The following is a 21,793-nucleotide window of genomic DNA, read 5'->3' as shown; positions in this document are numbered from 1 at the left end:
ACATACATACATTCCAGGAAAACCTTCGATATTTACTAGAAAGGCCTAAAAGTAAACATTTATGGACAAATTTGACATTTCATATATGTAGGTATATCATAAAATTCGAGATGCTTGATAAACTCAATTTTTTGCAAGAGGTCGTGCAAGTTTCCAATTTGTTGGAACCGTTTCAATGAAATCAGATAAATTGGCAAATTCTGATAGGAAACGATCGAGCTGAAATCTCATATCCAAGGTCAGGTCAACAGCATCGGGTCAGGAAATGAACCCGTGACCACTCAGTTGAAAACATTACACGTTAACCACTGAGCTATGCTAGTGGTTAGCAAATAAACATGTATGTGGAATAGATATGTACACTCAAAAACATATTTGTATGCATAGACCATTTTAAGATGAGGAATTGATCTTATTTGATAGTTGACATCCTAGTGGCTTTCAATCATTGTATTAACTACGTAGTTTGATTGATGATAATGATCATGTCGTGTTTATAGTGTACTTTACTTCGAAAACCAAGTAGCGGATCTTCCTCCTGTTTATTTGAAGTTAATGGAAATGAATGGACATGAGACCCGAGTATTTAATATTTATTAAAATATCCGACAGTCGCCTGTCTAATTATAGATCTTTTGAATTTTAATCTATTAAAATATGAGATTTTATTACATTTTCGTCTAAAAGATCTTTAATATTTAATAATAAAAAAATGTTACGTCAGTAAGTGTTTGTATATAATTATGTCATAAATTATCATAACAAATTTGATGCGATTATCACCGGTCGCCAAATGGTGTCGCGTTTTTTCCATAATAAAATCGCAGATTAGAATCTCAAACATGACCATATCAGCCTCACGATTTTCAAGATGTGCGGCGGCTATATCTTAATTCGTGGAATATACATGCACATTCTACATATAATATATAAATGTATGAATTTAGATAATTTGAATTAATAACGCTGTCTGTAATTTATGCAAATCGAGCCCGAGACCATTTCGATCGGAAACGTACTTTACGAGCGATTCGAATAACCGGACCTAGGAATTTTTCCCAAAAACGTGGATTTTTACATTTTTAATACGAATTTAATACGAGTTAAATAGATTCACCTGTTCTTGGACAGGGACGCACGTGCATTTTTTTACGAATTCATGATTCTTTATTTAAATTTTTCGGATGAGTCGGGTACTAAGCTCGTGACCTCATCGCGGATGTATTGCGCAATGCGTTATAGTAATTAACCAATGAACCAATTGCGATTTGTGTTTGCACGTTTTTGCATTCCGGTCACGTTGTTTCACTTTTTTTCGTATGTTTGTAATTCATACTCGGCATTGTTTCTCAAACGTTAAATTTAAATTTATTGCACAATATTTCTTTATGATTATTTAAATGTCGCGTGGATTGAATCAGTCGATTGGAAGTTCGTTTCTATTGTGAGATCACGAAAAATCGCGCGTTGAATTGCCGCCATTTGTGGAGAATTAAAATCTCGATCAGGTGTGTATTCCTTAACGGAATTTGGGACACGATTTGGGCATAACGACCCACGAGCCTTTTCGCTTTTAGAGTCGTGACGTCACGAAACAGGTTCACGTGTTGTTGTTTTATTTATATTTTTCTTTCTGATCCCATCCCATATTTAATTACACAATATTATTTGTAATCGAACACAGTTTACGTGTACGCCCTATAATCTCAGCTTATCTTTAGTACGTGAAATTGCGCCGCGGTGAAATATCGATTGTATTGGCGTTTTAATTAAAAAATATATTAATTTGACATTAATCGTTGTATTCTCCTCGTGGAATTTTAGATGGAAGGAGGTAGGAAAAAAATTGAAACTCGTTAAACCGCCCATTCTGTGCCATAGAGCATATTTTGGCCGTAATGGTGGGCATTTAGCGATTGTCTTGCGATGATAATAAGCCGAACAATTTAATTTCTCTGCGTCGGATTTGTACATAATTACATATCAGTCAAACTAAATTATACAGTGTGATCGGCCCTATGTACTTCGAGTCTATTTTCTATACGCATTTTTACACACGTACATGTGCTCGATGTATTTGCTCATCGCTATCATGAATTTTTAATACATACTAAAATCCTTAATTTTAGGTTGAATTATTTATGACGAAAATTCTGAAACAACTCACGTATTCTAGTAAAAATACATATGTATGTACATACATATTTATGCAGGCCCCCGAGAGGAGTCCCGTGCCCTTGGAAAAGTTTATTTCTGGCCTTATGACAAACTAAAAAAAAAATCTTTTAGATATATTTTTAATATGCGAAAAATCTATCAGAAAAATACATACAATAAAAATAGGTTGGTTGCTATTTTTTGTATTATTTCCTACACGGGGCCCCTCGAGTAGTAAGGGCCCTGGATCTCTACCCCGGCTCCCCCCCTCTCATCGGCCCTGCATTATATATTGTATGTACATGCATGCAAAATTTAACTCACTTTTTGAACTGTTTTATTTTATATGTATATTGTATATACGAGGATCATTATTTTTCTGAAAAGTGGTTCGTTATACACTGATAACTTGTTATTATAGGTATATAAACATATCTTAAACTATTTTATAAAATAATACTCATTGATATCCCAGCATTTTTGAGATTATGAGACGAGTTTTATGCATTTATCAGTTATTTAAATCAACCATAGTTTGGTGGACGTTGGCAGATCCAAATTGTGTGGAGGATGATTCAATTTGTCTCATTGATTAATCCTTTTTGCATTTTTTTGAGCAGACGATCACTTGGTGAGACTGGTGATCTATATAGTGTATAAATATTGCTTCTAAAGCACTCAAAAGCTCAAATATACATATGTATGTATGTACAAACGCTTTAAAGATTTTCCCAAACGGGCTACGTTTCAAAGCGTTAACTTGAGTTGTTTAGTAGAAAATACAATATAACCATTTTACAGACATTTTCAAAACCAAGTAGGTACACTTTACTGGCGTGCTATGAACTATTATAAAAATACATTATATACATGTGATATCTATGTACACTAGTTACACTACAGATCTGCGTGTATTTTTTACACGAATGATGTATGTATTTGAATCATTTCCATTACACACAAATAACAGCTGGTGAATCAAATTTTTTGCACACGTTCTGTTAGTCAACATCGGAAGTACTACTACTACTCTCTCAAACGAGGCGCAACATCATCCACTGTCACGAAAATGATAAAAATGGAGCATCGAATGTGGTACTATTAGTCACGAGCTTTCGCGATTTCTATGAATCGCACTTCCCAGTAGATACTTCGCAGAGTAATCGCACAAACATTCGGCGCGGTTGTGCGTAACGGAACCGCTCACCTGGTCATTGAGAAACCACTTCCGAGATATAGAAGTGTAGAAGATCGTGGAAGTGTGGAACAGCTCATTCGAGTCGGAGTGAACCACGGCTTTATTATTTTTTCTCGTGTCTTTGAATGCGTGCGCCATTTGTTTATCCTCGGTATCACGATAATATATTGTGTAAGTGAAAAGTCTTGTACGACATTAAGTGGCTGTATCTATTCTCCTGTGGACGAAATGGAACTGGCCGTGTAAGGGTTAAACTTGTTAAAATGTTTATGGCGTCATTCAACAAGCCTACGGTGCGATGACTATAATCAAATTTACACTCGTTGAATTTTTTGAATGAATGATTCAGTCAATCGATGATTTTTACACGACTCTATAAATATTTATGAACTAGTCGTAAATGACCCGCTCATTATATGGCATATTTGCCGTGTCTGTTTTTTGCCCATTGCATCCGTCCTCGTTAAGATTTCAACATAATTCGCTCGGCTCATTTGTCATTTCATTGTATTTTTTCTTCGTCTGTTTTAATCACAGATGTTAACCTTCTATTCACCTGTTTTTAAGGTTCGTCGACGTGTGCGAGGTTTACCGGTTCTCAATTTATTCGCGACTTTCGTTTGTCGCATATGTTTCGAATAGCATTGATGTATGAATTAATAGCGGTCATTTGGTGTTCAATAATCGAGAATATAACAAATCGATTTGTTTTCTTATCAAATTGATTTTTTTCAAAATGACCTCCATTAATTCGGCAGCGCATATTAATTATAATTATTTTAAGATTAATAATACACGAATTGTATTGGATCGAGTGAAACCCTTATATTGCCTTGAACGCATAGTCATGGATATGTTGTTAAAAAGTCATTATATTTCATATCAAGGGTTTATATTGTTTATGGTGAAAGCGTTTATACATATGTGGAATATGGAGGTCAAAGAACTCTCATTTTTTTGGATCACTCTCGGAGTTTACATGTAGCTAATATGCGTTTTGGTTGTTAAAACTTTTTTCTGCCTTGGGGGTTTTAACATCCTCTCTAACTTTAATCATAAAACAAATAATAGTAAATGATGCTTCTAGGTGTTGAAGCATAGATGATGTATCTGGAAGTACAAATATTTGTTTTGATTCTCAACAATTGTTTAGTTGAAATTTTAAAGATAAAAGATGACGACTTTATCCTCTTTAGTACAATTCATACGATATGAAGATTTTGAATACTGATCATCACAAATGCAACAGTCAAAATTATGATGAAATAAAATATAGATTCATTTAATTAATCATAAAGCAAGTTGTTTAAATATAGTATGCCTGAGCGCAACAATAATACATCTATTGGCTTGAAACGTATCAAAAACCCCGGATTGTTTTTTTTAGATACATATACAAAAACGTAAAATTTGTCTTCCAATTTACCATTAAAATATTTGATTAATTGATTCTAATAAAACGGTTTTGAATCCTTTCATTTATTCATACTTCTTGCATACACAATAAAACAAATTTTCTCTTCATATCCTTATTTCATTCATTTATTATTAATACAATAATGTATACGTGACCTTCATGACAGAATCGTGATTGTATATACCTTTAATGATTTTTCTATTTTTCTGATAATGAATTTTATTCTTCTTCTTCTGATATATCTGAATTTAAATAACATTCACGTTTTTCTGGATTCTCTGTCTGGAATAAATCTTATTTTATTGGTACACTTATGTACATACGTATGTATATATAGGTATGTTCGTAGTTGAGAATTATCAGATGCTATCGAAGCATAGTTTGGCATTGTAAGCCATCCAATACAATCGTTGACATGCAGCAGCAATCGCTTACTCGGACTTTCGGACAAACAAACTTATTGTAATGTAATGTGTCGGGTTTTTGCTATAACCGCGCGTTCAAGTCGCTATGACAAGTATGCGAGGACTTTTCTTGGAATTCACGTGCGCTCTCCGTTCCAAAGAGCACTCCACAGGAATGTCAGCTCGGACGAGTTTTATCGACCTACATTACGCGAGACCCTAATCTACCCACGAAGAATTCCTCCTCGCCTTCATTACACGTCCATATATGGTCGCGGAGGGCTTGCAGGGCCACCGACAACTCACATACGTTCGAACATTCGAAGGTTACCTCGACTCATCCTTGACATCGATGATGACCTTTTACCTGGACCCTACTGAAATGGAACGAATCGAACTTATAAAACGCAATCAATTTTACAGCTTGATCGCTCGCAAACACCTCGTCTCGCTAACTCACCGTGTAATCATTGATTTTGAACCAAGTCTTACGTAATTGCGATAAGCATTGATTTGTTACCGTTAACGTTTTGAATTAATGCCTGTGGTTTTTTTCGAACCTTGCAGCGCCAAATAGTAAAATTAGTGATATTACTTACCTAAAAAAGAGCGAATGTATAATTTACTTGTGTACTCGATCTCAAATTTTTACACTAATAAGTACTCCAGGTCTCGCTCTAAACCCGTCATTACTTCGTGTGATTTTTTTTCACCGCGCATAAGTATCCACCTTTCACAGTAATTTCTCAATTGTATGTGAAATTCCCGTGTTTGCTTTGAATTAGGTGCGTCCTCTTTGACCCCTCGAGAGTAAAGTGCTATTGCTTTTCCTGTCCGTATCCTCGCATTGCAAGCAATTCGTATACATTCCTGACATACATGCGAAGAGGTTTTAAAACCTATTTACCCAACGTATTTATCCTAAATACGTCCTCATCCACCCACGTATCTACATCTATCCTCGGAATGCGAGAATTGATTGTTTTCGCCATTCGTTCTGTTTGTCTAGCAGACAACCACTTGCCTCACAAGTATCGTCCATAAAAATGCCTCTAGTGTGATATTTACTCATTCTTTTTTTTATTTATATTTTTGCAGAGATGGCAGAGGAGGTGGTTCGTGCTTTACGACGACGGCGAACTGACGTATTCTCTCGACGAACACGTAAGTCAATTTATTTCCTTGTTATATACATATGCATACCACGTCCTTTTAATTACAGGCATTTGAGTCTAGTAGCTATTAATTGGAAATTTATAAACACGTCTGTGATTATTAATCGATACGCATATTTATTATACATATTGGATGTGAAACTTAAAACGGATTTCTATTTATACCCATGTGGACATTAAGCGCGCAGTTGAATGTGCATATAAAAGAAATGTCATAACCATTTATAACGAACGTTTTCTATGGACATCCCTATACAAACAAGGCAATTGAATTCGAGCTTTGCTGCGCGAGCTTTTGAACGAATGGCTCTTGTTGTGCGTTTATTTTTTCAAAACATCTTTTCACGTTTTCCCTCTCGTCATTATCTCCTCTTTTGAACGAGGCTTCTTATGAAGATGTGAATCGCTCTCTCGTGTCCCTTTTGACCGTGTCTCGATTATGATGCCAGCGTCGAGTGTTTGCCTACCTGTCACCTGAGATTCATAGATCACTTCTGTATACAACACGGTCTTATACGAGAGATTTATAATTGTTTAAATTTCTTTAGGGTCAAATTTACGGCTACGTTTCGGAAAGCTCGCACCCACCTCATATAAAACTTCCAACGCGAAGAGGTTTTATGCATTGAGGAAAACACTTTTACGAACGAAATGTTAAACAATGTCGTTTATTGCACCATAAATCCATTCCGATATCGCTTTCTATGCGGGATTTGTTGAGAACCGTTATATCGACTCCTTATGTGGGTCCATTCAAAACCCATCACACTATGTATGTATGTATGTATGTATACTACATATTATTACCGCGATATGGGTTCAACATAGGAATAGACGCACTATATACTTGAGCAATAAATGGATGATCACGTGTTTATAAGATTTGAAATTTTTGTCCAAATTCGAGGAGACGGCTACAGAGTGTGCAGTGATCGGAAAGATTTAGTGAGATTACCCAAATCGTATTATTTCTGAATATTATACAACACTTCACACGAGTATTTAAATCTACACGCTTGATGTGTTGTGGTGTTTATTAGGCAGTAGTTGCAAGTCATGAATCGTTTGTTCCCGTTATCTGTAAAAAAAAAAATTACATATTTACAAGTTAAACAATTACTTCGAGGGATCTTATTTGAGGCGAAATGATCTTTGATATACATACATATTTAACGATCGATACGATATTTCGAGCACTTCAATAACAATAACATTTTTTACACACTATGGCGAAGAAAAAAAACCAGCGACGCTTTATTATTCGTAATAACTGAGAGCGAATTTAATTCGTATTTCAGTTGACTTGTGTATGAATGTACGTGCCCAAAAGCGCAGCAAAAGCATTTTTCTCGCAAGAGAGAGACCGTAATTACAATAAAGATGACTATCACACCGAAAGGGCTCTGCCCAAATCGTATATTTTGTACGACAAAAATAAACACGCGTCCAAAAATTTTAAATAAAATAAAGTACCGTCTCGATTCTCGTAAGGTTTACTTTACGAGGCACTGTCTCCTGCTAGTCTCGCTGGGGGAAATTATTGTTTGACGGCATCGTGTGAACGCTCCTTTATCGGACGAATTGGCCGTCAATTACGCGGCTTGTACACTCCTAACATGCCGGCCATTAGACACCATTCAGATGCTAATGAACCTTTTCGTGTCTAGAGACCGCAAAACACGTGTAACCAGATCGCCGGTCTCGTAGATTGATCAGTTAGGAAATCGGAACTCGAACCATGTAGGCGCCAGCCCGGCGAACATCAAATGCGAAAAAAGAAGCCTATAACTTATTCGGGATATGTTAACTTCTTCATTTTAGAAATTTGAGCATTTTCGATCAACTTAGAACAATCCCATTTAAGACCTATTCAATAAAATTCGTTTTTGTATTCGCCTTATAGTTAACCAGTTGACTGCATCGATATTGACTGTAATTTACTCATATTTATATGATCGTTTGTTATACATCATACTTTAAAACAAGTTAAATAGTTTAAAACAATTTCACAGTGTATCAAAAATTTAAGATCTGAGTCGTAAATATGATATCATCATCATCATCAGGCGTCTCCAACACGCTTCCATTCATCTCTGTTTTGCGCAACTCTTATTCATCTCACCCCACATTTTTTTCTATTTTCATCCACCCATCTTCCTCGCGACCTTCCTATATTCTCTCGGGTACCATTCCGGCACTTATTTTGTCCACCTTTCGTCTATTTTTCTAGCAACGTGACCCGTTCTTTTTTCCATTTCAATCTCTTCGCTCTCTCCATTATATCAACATCCCCTGCAACACTTCCCACCCATGTATTCTGCTTCCTATCAATCTTCGTTATGCCGAACTTAAAGCGTTCCATACATCTTTGAGTGCATTGGACATTGTGTTCTTTTGGCCTTCAATGTCGAAGCACATTGATCCAATATATTTTTATTCAGGCAAAGTGGCATTTTTTTATTTATTTAAAAACCGCATTCATTCGCCCAAATGTACCCATCCTAATTTCATACATGTTTAATTCCTCTTATATACATAATATAAATTATTTAAACTGTTTTTTTTTTATTGAAATTCTAATGTAATCATATGTATTTGATAGGTAACTAAAATAATAAATAAAAAGTTTTAATCAAATGCCACTGTGTCAAAATTATCAGCAGACGTAACTGATGCTGCTGGTGCAAAAAAGCAAAAACCTTTCGGGAAAATACTCAGTCTCGGAACGTCGAACTTGAACGGCCAGGATGTAATTTGATATACTCGCAGATAAGAGGTTAATGCGTCTTGTTAGCATAAAGTTAGGATAAAAATACGAGTCGAATTCTTCGGTGTTGACATGCAAATCAACAACCGCTCTATGTGGGGATGGGCTAAGCCCTGTTATGTCGACTTGCCGCCAGTTTACCTTATAATTACGAGCCTGTTAGGTTACGTACGGCGATTTTGTTTTATATTTTTATTTCGACAAAATTACACACGTCCTCAAGACTGTAAATCAATTTATATTCAGATCTTCCGCTGTCGAAAAATATTCACATAATCCCAAAGCGGCGGTCATGTAAATTAGATGATTTACACAGCTTTATATGGCCCAACGATCGATATCGTAGCATGCGCTAGTAAAAGTGGGATTACATTAATAAAGCGACATGGCGAACATTTTACGGCTTGTTGGACCTGATGAATTATGAAGTGAAGTAGCATCGATATCTGTATAAGCTTGTCTTCGTAAACTTCTATGTATATGTAATATCACTTATGTGTGCATGTACTTCTTCTGTAATATAAAGTTCCAGTTAGTTATAATTTTAAAAGAGATATTTATAATTTCCAATTATAGTTTTTAATACGATTCATATTCGGCGTCCTCTTATTAATCCAGAGTATTTTGAAATCTATTAAAGTGAATAAACAAAATCTATCAGAAATGAACGGTTCTCGAGCTCGGATCTTAATATATGTACATATAATCTTTCTATTACTTGACACCCATGCGTTTTTTTCCCCTTATTTGAATTGTACTTCTTGTAGTTTTTTGCGTACACTGAATTAGGTTCAACGTTCAAGTTTCGCATCCAAAAGACATTACTGGCAAACCCATTGTTCAAAAGCTTTCTTCTTCAAAAAATAACGGAGTATTGGATTCTGAAAACATTGCTTATTTTTTCAAAAGCATTCCATTTCAATTGTCAATTCTTCGTATTTAATTTTTTCCGAATATACAGTTGCTCAATCTGACCTTATTTATTGCGTTGAAATATAATTATTTTTAATTTTTATACTTGGCATAGGTATTTTATCTAATATATAATTTCGGAAGAGACTTTGTAAGGTTGTAAGGTTTGGTTGGGAGATTCAAAAACAAATCAATGTTTCTATGACGATGGTTGAATATTATTATTTTTTCGATTTAAATGAATTTAATAAAAAAACAAATATATACATATATAACAAATAATTATAAAAAAATGATAATTTCGAAAACAAAATGAATATCCAAGTGTCTAATATATAATTTCGAAAGAGACTTTGTATGTATGTTTTGGTTTGTAGAATCCGTAACGCTAAATTTATTTAAAAAAAATGAATATTCAAATAAATTTAAATAAAACTTTTCAAATAAATTTAATACAATGTTTACTATTAGATTAGCAACGTTTAAGCGGTTTATATTACAAATATCGCCGAGCGAAACCGGGTAAACCCACTAGTAATATAATAATATATAGTTTTAATATCCGTACAAAGATTGAGTATCGTTCGTTTAATATGAACGCACCTAAGGGTCATTCATCAAACGGCTTTTGCCACTTGTGCAGGCTTTGATTATCTCACCCGTTCCGGATGACCATATTTCCTTTGCTAATGTTGATTACTCTCACATACATATTTATACAATGTATCAGAGTAATAATCCACGTGTTCGAACTGTGTGAATCCGCCTTGTAATTATTCAAAATATCCATCAGCAAACTGGGTAATTATTTACACACCGGATTATAGGTTTTGTGTGTGGAAATTTGATATTTTTTTGTCATATTGATAGATTTTTTCGGTCCATTTGTGGGGAGGGGATCACAGTGATCTGCCGAATTACATTACGAGCAGATAACAATTTTTAATTTGCGGCGTCGCTTTATAGTTAATTGTTTTCGCTAACAATTATGTAAATATAAGATCAATGTATGAAAATTAAATTAGGTTTGATTAATAACATTGATAATGATGATGATGATGAGAAATCTAGAAACTTGATAAAAAATTTATTGTATGTATGTACAGTTGAAATATTTACATGTAATTTTCACACATTCGAAAAATAATAAATTGTATGCATATTATACTCGTATATCAAAAACATAAATCTTCATACTTAAGCATATATTTCTATTGTTACGTTTTACAAATCTTGTCACCAATGATAGTAAAAATAAATTCTTAAACTAATATTGTTTTCGTGAAAACGTGACATGTTTTTTCATTAAGGCGCATTAGGAATTCCTGTAATGCTACAATGGTCTGAACTTTAAAAATAAATAAATAAATATATTTTCGTCCTAATCAACTGTTTATTAGATCTAATTAAATATGTATTAAATTTTCTTATACTTGTATACGAAAATCGCGAATACGGAATATCTGGAACTCGAACTCGAAGTCGAGTCATCTACTCGAACTATCTCGTTAGTGTGATAGTTCGAGTAGATGACTCTCGGTGGGTGGAATTTTCGAGTGCTAGATATTCCGTGATCGAGATTTTTGTGACGTGTGTGAAATCGAAATAGTCGCCGAACCAATTTAGACATCGCCGAACCAGTTTATTTATTTATTTATTATACAACCATTTATACCGTAGGCGCCATGACAGGTTCCCCAAGGTGACATCTATGGTCAATTTTTTCTACTAATAGTACTAGAGATTACAATACAACATCTTTATCTATGGACAAACTGGTACAATTAAGAAATTCGATATACATTCGAAAAATTTGCAAGAAGCACTTTTTCTACATACAATGTATTATTATATACATATGTAGATAGGTAAGGATATTTTATTTTACTATCAATAAATTCGATTTGTGATGAATTTGCGAGAAACTGAAGGGAGAGGATATCATTTCATAATGTTTTCTTAGAAGCAATAATCAAATATCTCGAGCGTTCACTCGATTATGGATACATCAACATCATCTACAGCCACTCACCATCCACTACTGGACGAAGGCCTCTCCAACACGCTTCCACTCGCTGCTTTGCGCAACTCTCTTCCGTCTCACCCCACACATTTTCTTAATTTCGTCTACCCATCTTCCCTGCGGTCTTCTTTTTACCCTTTTGCACTCTCTCGGGTACAATTCTATCGCATTTTTTTTTTCAACTTTCGTTTATTCTTCCAGCCACATGGCCCGCCCATTTCCATTTCAATCTCTGTACTCTATCTACTATGTCCACTACCCTTGTCATACTTCTCACCCACGTATTCCGCTTCCTGTCGTTCCTCGTCATGCCGAGCATACAGCGTTCCATACTTCTTTGAGTGCATTAGACTTTATGTAGCACTATACGAGAACGACAACGGCCAATTCCCCACTCTGGAATCGACACACGGCCAAAGGGTTCCTGCAGTATTGCCTAGCGAAGTAGAGGCCGCGCTAAAAACTGCAAAGAATGGTAAAACCCCAGGGGAAGATAATATTCCCATTGACTTACTAAAATGTGGCGGCCCCCCCCTAATTAATATCTTAGCTAGGCTTTTCAGCAAATGCATCCAGAACCAAGCTATACCAGAAGGATGGAATAACGCAACTATCATTTTAATACACAAAAAAGGCGACAAAAGCGATATCAAGAACTACCGACCCATTAGTCTACTTTCAGCGGTCTACAAGCTCTTCACGAAGGTTATTACAGAAAGGCTGAAGAATATCCTCGACGAGAACCAACCTATAGAGCAGGCAGGGTTTAGGGCAAATTTCAGCACAATGGACCACCTCCAAGTAGTTGGCGAACTAATCGAGCGCGCCAACGAATATCAACGGCCATTGTGCCTAGGTTTCGTCGATTATGAGAAAGCCTTCGATACAGTTAGTCATAATGCAGTACTTAACGCTCTAAAAACACAGGGAGTGCCGGAACCCTATGTGGGACTGTTAGCTGCAATATATAAGAATGCCACAGCTTCGGTTAAAATTTTTTCAGGTACAGATAGATTTAGCATAGGAAAAGGAGTAAGACAAGGAGATACAATCTCGCCCAAGTTATTCAATGCGGTGCTTGAGGGAGTTTTCAGGAAATTGGATTGGGATACAGCCGGAGTAAGCATCAATGGTCGCTTTTTGAGTCACCTTCGGTTCGCAGACGATATAGTTTTAGTAGCTCGTGATTCAGCTGACCTACTTATCAGACTAACACAGCTGGACAGGGAAAGTAGAAAAGTAGGATTAAAAATTAACGTAGATAAGACTAAACTAATGTTCAATAGTTATTGCATGCCTGATAGCATCCCCTTAGATGATAAACCAGTAGAAGTAGTAAATAATTATTTATATTTAGGTCAAATAATTGACATGTCTGGTAGTAAAAATGAAGAGATAAAGAGACGTATGAAATTAGGGTGGAGTGCATTTGGACGGATGAATGCTGTTTTTAAATCAAAAATGCCACTCTGCCTGAAGAAAAGGATCTTTGATCAATGCGTTTTGCCAGTGATGACGTATGGATGTGAAACTTGGACACTGAACGCCAAGATGCAAAATAAAATCCAATGCACTCAAAGAAGTATGGAACGCTGTATGCTTGGCATAACGAGGAAAGACAGGAAGCGGAACACGTGGGTGAGAAATATGACAAGGGTAGTGGACATAGTGAATAGAGTGAAGAGATTGAAATGGCAATGGGCGGGTCACGTAGCTAGGAGGATGGACGACAGGTGGACAAAAGAAGTGCTTGAATGGTACCCGAGAGAAGGCAAAAGAGTAAAAGGAAGACCGCAAGGAAGATGGGTGAACGAAATTAGGAAAATGTGCGGAATGAGATGGATGAGTGTTGCGCAAAACAGAGACGAGTGGAAGCGTGTTGGAGAGGCCTTCATCCAGCAGTGGATGGCGAATGGCTGTAAATGATGATGATGATGATGATGATTTGCGTTCAATGTCCAAGTTTCACATCCATACGTCATCACTGGCAAAACGCATTGATCGAAGATCTTTTTCTTCAAGCAGAGTGGCATTTTTGATTTAAATACAACTTTCATTCGTCCAAATGCACTCTATCCTGATTTCATACATATCTTTATTTATTCTTCGTTACTAGCGGACATGTCTATTGTTTGAAATATAGATATATGTATATGTATGTACCTACATATATGTAAATAATCTGCTATTTATTATTGCTATTTACATGCAAAAAAATGATTTATAACAATCGAGATGAAAAAAACGGCAAAGTGTGTATTTTATATGTCCACGTTTTTCCAATGTGCATTTTTTTCGTATGTGCTATTTTTCATGTCAGTAATTTTACAGCCAGTGTTGTACGAATTTTTATCATAGAACTCATTTCCACATTTTGATAGCTCGTTTATCCACTCCCATTTAGTCCTGATGACGATTTGTATTGTAGTTCTATTTGATATTGACCCCGGAACACGTGCTTGCACGGCGAAACGGCGAAACGATCGGCTGGTCAGTGGTCACCCCATAAGCGGTCCTCCCTTGTACGGCTGCACCCGCGATTACTAAATCCAATTACGGTCGGTTGACAATTTGTAAGGATTCACCGGTTTGGGTCGTTTAGACGGCGGGGTCGTTTAACTTCTTACCCACTGGCTGGTTGGTTACTCATTGTGGGTCGTTTTGCCCGGCCGGGATAACGGCATACGGATAACGAACGGGCTCGTGTGTCCCATTGAAATTATTCCTTATTCCTCGTCTCTAATGTTGTATCTAATTTATTTACGACCCACACACTTGCATGCATCCTGCATCGGTAACCAGTTAAAGTTGCATTGCGTGACTGAATCTGTGAAAAGTTGCTCTCAGCTTTGTTTCGGCTTCCAGTCGGGATTGTTTCTATTACGGAAAAACAAAAAGCAGGATTTTATTTCATGAAAAATCTATGTACGCTCTCGTTCAATGAAAATTAAATTCATACATGTATCTGTACAGTTCGGATACATTCTAAAAATACTCTTACATATGTATGTATGTATTTTCAAATGCCAAGATTATCTTGGTCAACATTGGAATCCTTTTAGAAGACAGTAACTTGCTGATACAAGAATTCGTTTTAGACAAATTTCAAAGTATTTTTAACATACATATGTATGTTTATATATCTAAACACAAATTTTATATATCAATGTATAATATTAATACGGAAATATTATTAATGATATAAAATTCAAGCCTATTATTCAAATATCAATAGGTTTGCAGACCCCTGGACTCTTCTATTAATATTTTAATTTTATTTGTATAGAATCTCTATGAATAGCTGCTCGTTTAATATTATATCTGTAATAAATTCTGTTAATGTTTTGGTATCGATTTCAAACGATTTTAATCAAAACCGTTCATTTTTCGAATGTATGCAAGAAAATAATATATTTCCTGTGTTAAGTTTAAATTAATTGCAGATACTGACTTTAATATTTAATATCAAATTGAAATCTAAGCATTTTATATTTTTGATTATCACTTATGTTGTTGTTAAATCCGCATTTATGTTAATTTCGTTAAATATGTACATATGTATGTACATATATATACATACGTATTTGGAAAAAAACTAGCTATTATTTCGTACATTAATCTCTCGAATACGCATTTTTATGGTTTCATCGGTTTTCATAGAAAACGTTTGACGTGTGCAAATTTTCAAAATTAGAATTTCCATTGTTGAAAGTGGTTTTTATGATACTCAACTGGTGAAAATTTCAATACAATGAATAATCAATATTTATTCGACTTTGATTGGTATTTATTATGTTTTCGGTTTTATGTAGTCGCACGTTAGTCCATCATAATAGTCGTGTTAAAAGATACAATATCTTGTATATTTATCGAGCGATTCTCAAACTTTTTTCGAGCGAAATTATCACATCTCAGTTTTAGTCACGACGTTGCGTGCTTTGTGAATTAAAACTGAAACCCTTTTCATTTGGTACACGTTTTCTTGTGCGCTCGCTAATCAACCATACTCACAATCGATAACTGCATAAACTCTTTCACGCGTATTTATAAATTTGTTTTCATTTTAGGTTCGCTTGGGGCTTTCACGATATTCAAACAAAAAATAAAACACTCTAGTCCATTCGTTTGGAATTTAATTTCTAGGTTTTGTTTGTTTAACTGTTACTATGTATGTACGTATTATACATACATCTGTATGTATGCTTTCGAGTATTTGTTTTTTGTTAGTAGAGCATTGCTCTTGAGGTTTTGTCTTCTTGAAATTTATTATTCTGGAGGTACGTATTTTCATTGAATTTTATAATAATGGCTTAGAATTCGCTTACGTATGCTAATGCGTCTTATATAATACATTTTGTGTCGTTCATAAAAAGTCATAAACTGAGAATTTCGCATAATATTAATATTATATGCGCCATCGATTCATAATTTAGTACTGATTTTCATATACAAAAACTCCTATAATTTTATTTTCTATTATTAAAAATTTAATGGTGTTTATTTTGCATCATCAACCTTGACCGTTGTCACTTTAAATTTTATCGCAGACTCGTAATTATTTTTTTTATTCAAATTAATTCACTATTATCAGATCAGAATGTTAAGTTTTTATTGCATGATTCGGTTGCGTTTAAAAAGTTTATTACTCAAACCACACACATTGAATGGGAAATATTGGAATTTATTCTCAGGTAAATTCGTAAGGAAGATGACAATAAATATTAGAGTTGGAATTTCCACGTCCTTCAAATCGTATCTCGATTGTGCGATAACTTCCTTGGGTATTAACTTATTAAATCCAGTGATTCCCAAACATTAGGTGGCATCGAATAAATGCAACATTTCAAAACGTATACCAAGTCCACCTGCATAGTTTGTTTGTGTGTTTCGCGCATTATGATTTATTGCTGCCGTCTTTTTAGATAAAATCTCATACGGATACGTTTTTCACTTTGAAATTTTCTGAAAAAATCGATGAAAGCTGTGTATCTTCATCCCAGACAAAGACGACGTGATCGTTTCGAATTCTTGATTTTTTTCGACCCGTGATTGATCGCTCCATTGATTAAGACATCCATTTTGCTCGACGAGTAAATGATCTCCTTTCAAACCCGTGCACCATTTATCTTAACTAATGGCCATATTATGTACCGCACACGTTCAACGTTTTTCCACGTGGTGAACCAACAACAATAACAATGCCAGATCGACGCCTTTTCAGTGTCCGAAATACATACATATTGTATCTATCTTTCTTGACGATAGATTAGCTGATGTCGAAATTTTTCAAACAATGCCAATGTGTTCATATAAAAACTGAAAATCTGTGAAATGTCTACTATCAATTCCTTGAATGTATCGTTGAATAAATTAACAGAATTTTTCACTATTTAAATTCCGATCTAATTTTCCCATATTGGATGTGTTTATTTGATCGGTTTTCCTGTGTATAACATTTTTCCATTACAATGAGAATTTGAGTAAACAAGTTTATTCGATAAAGCTATGATACATATACATATATGTACTTGTCATCATCATATTTGATTATTTATCTATTTATATAAAATTGTTTTGTTCAAGTATTATTTTATTATAAAATGAACCATGCAAAGACAAAAATGTATCAATAATTAACATAAATCGTACACATGCTTCTGTAAAAAAATTGCCTGCGGTCTGTTTTTCGTAATTTTATAACTTATTTTGTAGCATTAAGTATGTATATGAAATTTGCATTAAATACTGGTCAGACAATTTTTTTTGCGGCTGAATTATTATAATTAGGTACATGTTAAGAATGTAAAATATTACCAAAATTATATTATTTAAAATATTGGTAAAGGGTAGAAGTAATTTTGACCCTAAGGCCTGAAAATTTTACATTAATGACAGTATCTTCATTGCTTCGTAATGAATCTTTTTGGATTTGACAATTATTTTCATTGTTTTTAAAGGCATCACAACTTAAAGAAATGATAATAAATAGTCAACAAGAAACAGTTAATGCTACATATTTTCATTAGTAATATATGATCAATAAAACGGTTGGGTCCAATAAAAAAGTGGATCTTCGAGTAGCAGTTTAAATAACACGCAGCACTTACTTTCAGTAAGTTTGACCACCTGCGGTCTATAGAACGACTATCTCCCTCATGACAAGATCGAAATGGGCCGATTCAAATAATGGTCCACATATGTACGTACACGACAATAGACTTGTGTGAAGAAATGTCGCTGTCCGGTGACCCGCTGCGACCGCAGACTAGGATGAAATTCATTACACGTGATTAGGGCGAGTTGTACCGTGTCGGCGTACAATTTAACATCAGCTCGAGATCAAAACGAGCGACCGATCGTAACCGGCGATTACGAGCTGCGAGATGGATGGCGAGTGGGCCGACCCGGAGGAAGCCCATTGACCAAATAAATGCATGACAACTGGTCCAAGTGACTTGGGCTTGGGTTTTCTAGAGGCCGATCGGTTGTGCAAGCGCTGAAATTACCCTCGATCAATACCCGACAGACTAACCGATAAATCCGATCTTCAGATATCATTTAGACCGTTGTTGCGTTGCAGCAAAACTGCCCGTGGATATCTCGCCGTGTGATTGTTTTCATTGATGGATTGTGCTAATGCTGCATTATGTTTATCTAGGGGGCTCTTACTAATTTCTGTACTTTGACTTTTGATATAAGTGGAAGTTATTATAATATAAGTGGAAAAGTGTACATATATATTTATATATATATATATATATATATATATATATATATATATATATATATATATATATATATATATATATATATATATATATATATATATATATATATATGCTAATAGAAAATACCATTAAGAATAACCGTAGCCTGAAAAAGTGCAAACAGGATCTTTTCTTAGGCAAAAACCAAATGATCGCAATCAGATCAGAGAGCGGAGTAATAATTAGGAATAGAGAAGAAATCATAGACAGAGTTTACACGTTCTATGCAAAACTATACGAGAACGACAACGGCCAATTCCCCACTCTGGAATCGACACACGGCCAAAGGGTTCCTGCAGTATTGCCTAGCGAAGTAGAGGCCGCGCTAAAAACTGCAAAGAATGGTAAAACCCCAGGGGAAGATAATATTCCCATCGACTTACTAAAATGTGGCGGCCCCCCCCTAATTAATATCTTAGCTAGGCTTTTCAGCAAATGCATCCAGAACCAAGCTATACCAGAAGGATGGAATAACGCAACTATCATTTTAATACACAAAAAAGGCGACAAAAGCGATATCAAGAACTACCGACCCATTAGTCTACTTTCAGCGGTCTACAAGCTCTTCACGAAGGTTATTACAGAAAGGCTGAAGAATATCCTCGACGAGAACCAACCTATAGAGCAGGCAGGGTTTAGGGCAAATTTCAGCACAATGGACCACCTCCAAGTAGTTGGCGAACTAATCGAGCGCGCCAACGAATATCAACGGCCACTGTGCCTAGGTTTCGTCGATTATGAGAAAGCCTTCGATACAGTTAGTCATAATGCAGTACTTAACGCTCTAAAAACACAGGGAGTGCCGGAACCCTATGTGGGACTGTTAGCTACAATATATAAGAATGCCACAGCTTCAGTTAAAATTTTTTCAGGTACAGATAGATTTAGCATAGGAAAAGGAGTAAGACAAGGAGATACAATCTCGCCCAAGTTATTCAATGCGGTGCTTGAGGGAGTTTTCAGGAAATTGGATTGGGATACAGCCGGAGTAAGCATCAATGGTCGCTTTTTGAGTCACCTTCGGTTCGCAGACGATATAGTTTTAGTAGCTCGTGATTCAGCTGACCTACTTATCAGACTAACACAGCTGGACAGGGAAAGTAGAAAAGTAGGATTAAAAATTAACGTAGATAAGACTAAACTAATGTTCAATAGTTATTGCATGCCTGATAGCATCCCCTTAGATGATAAACCAGTAGAAGTAGTAAATAATTATTTATATTTAGGTCAAATAATTGACATGTCTGGTAGTAAAAATGAAGAGATAAAGAGACGTATGAAATTGGGGTGGAGTGCATTTGGACGGATGAATGCTGTTTTTAAATCAAAAATGCCACTCTGCCTGAAGAAAAGGATCTTTGATCAATGCGTTTTGCCAGTGATGACGTATGGATGTGAAACTTGGACACTGAACGCCAAGATGCAAAATAAAATCCAATGCACTCAAAGAAGTATGGAACGCTGTATGCTTGGCATAACGAGGAAAGACAGGAAGCGGAACACGTGGGTGAGAAATATGACAAGGGTAGTGGACATAGTGGATAGAGTGAAGAGATTGAAATGGCAATGGGCGGGTCACGTAGCTAGGAGGATGGACGAAAGGTGGACAAAAGAAGTGCTTGAATGGTACCCGAGAGAAGGCAAAAGAGTAAAAGGAAGACCGCAAGGAAGATGGGTGAACGAAATTAGGAAAATGTGCGGAATGAGATGGATGAGTGTTGCGCAAAACAGAGACGAGTGGAAGCGTGTTGGAGAGGCCTTCATCCAGCAGTGGATGGCGAATGGCTGTAAATGATGATGATGATGATATATATATATATATATATATATATATATATATATGTGTGTGATTATTCTCAATAATTCAACGTTACTATTATACCTATATAATATTTATAACTTCACTTTATGACTTTTCATTTTCCATCTTGGATCTTTTGCTCCGTTTTTGTCATTAAAATGCAATGCAATAAATAAATAAATGCAATAAAATACAATGAGACGAGAAGAATAAGAGGCGACTTAATCGAAATCTTTAAAATAATTCATTATAATTGTATTATGTCCAAACTCATTACGTTCAATGAAAACACTTATTTTGGAGGTCAATTCCCAACAATGTAGTAAATTCTTAAAACCTTAATATTTTTAAAAACAAACAAGATGTCTGTCTTAAATTTAAAGGATTTTTTAACCTTTCTTTTCCAATATCTTTTCTAGGTTTTTTTTTTTTGTTTTCTTTTAGTTATTATGGTAACGTTCCAGATATTTTATTTATTTTTCTTTTGGTATTTTCTCTTATTTCGTATTTTTTTCATGTTTTCTTATAATTGTTACGAATATTTTTGTTTTTCTTTTATTATTTATATAAGTCAAACCCCGTGAGTCTATCGGCTTTGCCGCCTTCCCCAAAAAGAAAATTGCATTCAATTATTTCAAATATGAAAGCTTTGCCTCATGAGCTTCGTTTATAATACATTCAAATTTTGCTATTAAAGTTCCGTTTTATTTTTTAGTTTCTTTTTTATGAAACTTTGGTCCACCATTGGACGGAAATATTTATCAACATTTGAATAAACCGGTGTTGTTCGAGCGAATGAAATTCTGTATGGGATCTGAACCTTTGACTTTAGGTTCAGATCTATTCCCAAAGCCGCTTAAGAGGGCTGGACAGCAGCACTTTGTCCATACAAACGTACTATACTTCTCCCTTCCTCAATTATGGCACTAGAGAAATTATTTTTTAATATTCTATGGATATCCACCATTGGGGTGCATCTATCGTTTTATTTTTTTGATTAATTATTTTTTATAGGAGCTAGGAGCCGCCAAACATCTATAAAATCGCCTCTTTTTTACACCCACGAAACGGGTCCAGCGTGCTTATTTAACGGTCGATTTAAAAAAAAATACGCCGATAGATGCACAGAAAGTATCTTTCTCATACCGATGATGAATTTTTTTTTAAAATTG

At 35.2% G+C, this 21,793-nt stretch overlaps 1 protein-coding gene across 1 annotated transcript in view; it reads left to right on the top strand.

Annotated features, from left to right (window-relative positions):
• The window catches only part of osp (myosin phosphatase Rho interacting protein outspread), a 256,712-nt gene that overhangs the window by 161,349 nt on the left and 73,570 nt on the right, over positions 1 to 21,793 (top strand). Inside the window, exon 3 of the mRNA XM_077435753.1 lies at positions 6,275 to 6,340. Coding sequence (XP_077291879.1) covers positions 6,275 to 6,340 — 66 coding nt within the window. The remainder of the gene's footprint in view (positions 1 to 6,274; positions 6,341 to 21,793) is intronic.

The sequence above is a fragment of the Arctopsyche grandis genome, chromosome 8, assembly GCF_051622035.1.
Source record: "Arctopsyche grandis isolate Sample6627 chromosome 8, ASM5162203v2, whole genome shotgun sequence".
Lineage (NCBI taxonomy): Eukaryota > Metazoa > Arthropoda > Insecta > Trichoptera > Hydropsychidae > Arctopsyche > Arctopsyche grandis.
This window is presented reverse-complemented; position numbering and strand designations above follow the sequence as displayed.